The sequence below is a fragment of the Pygoscelis adeliae genome, unplaced genomic scaffold (assembly GCF_000699105.1).
Source record: "Pygoscelis adeliae isolate BGI_AS28 unplaced genomic scaffold, ASM69910v1 Scaffold13, whole genome shotgun sequence".
NCBI classification, from domain to species: domain Eukaryota; kingdom Metazoa; phylum Chordata; class Aves; order Sphenisciformes; family Spheniscidae; genus Pygoscelis; species Pygoscelis adeliae.
The window spans coordinates 192414-193070 of NW_008824499.1; the positions used below are offsets into that span (position 1 = coordinate 192414).

At 65.6% G+C, this 657-nt stretch overlaps 1 protein-coding gene across 1 annotated transcript in view; it reads left to right on the top strand.

Annotated features, from left to right (window-relative positions):
• The window catches only part of ANPEP (alanyl (membrane) aminopeptidase), a 5685-nt gene that overhangs the window by 696 nt on the left and 4332 nt on the right, over window positions 1-657 (top strand). The window contains exons 2-4 of the mRNA XM_009321503.1: window positions 28-173; window positions 261-397; window positions 482-603. Coding sequence (XP_009319778.1) covers window positions 28-173; window positions 261-397; window positions 482-603 — 405 coding nt within the window. The remainder of the gene's footprint in view (window positions 1-27; window positions 174-260; window positions 398-481; window positions 604-657) is intronic.

Consider the following 657-nt stretch of genomic DNA (forward strand, 5'->3'; position numbering starts at 1 on the left):
CGGGGCGCTGATGGGATTTGCTTGCAGGAAGGTGGTGGCCACCACGCAGATGCAGGCAGCCGACGCGCGGAAAGCCTTCCCCTGCTTCGATGAGCCTGCCATGAAAGCCACCTTCACAGTGACGCTCATCCACCCCTCCGACCACAAGGCCATTTCCAACATGCCCGCCAGGAGTGAGTGGGGTGGGGGGAGCCACGATCAGGGGCATCTGGGGGCCTGGCAGGGCTGCGGGGTAACCTCCCTCCCTCTGCTCCCTGCAGGCACCTGGCAGCAGCAGATCGACGGGAAGAGCTGGAACGTCACCAAGTTCCAGACCACCCCCAAAATGTCCACCTACCTGCTGGCCTTCATCGTCAGCCAGTTCAGCTACGTGCATAACACCTCGGGGAACGTGCTGGTAGGCTGGGGGTGGGGGGCAACCCCCGCCCAGCTGGGGGTCTGAGCCCAGGCAGCGGCTGAGTCCCGCGTCTCTCCCCTCCAGATCCGCATCTGGGGCCGCCCCAAGGCCATTGCCGAGGGCCAGGGCAGCTACGCACTCAAGGTGACTGGCCCCATCCTCAACTTCTTCGAGAGGCACTACAACACGGCGTACCCGCTGCCCAAGTCTGGTGGGTGCCGCAGGGCAGCCGCGTCCTCGGGAGGAGCTGCCAGCTGCAG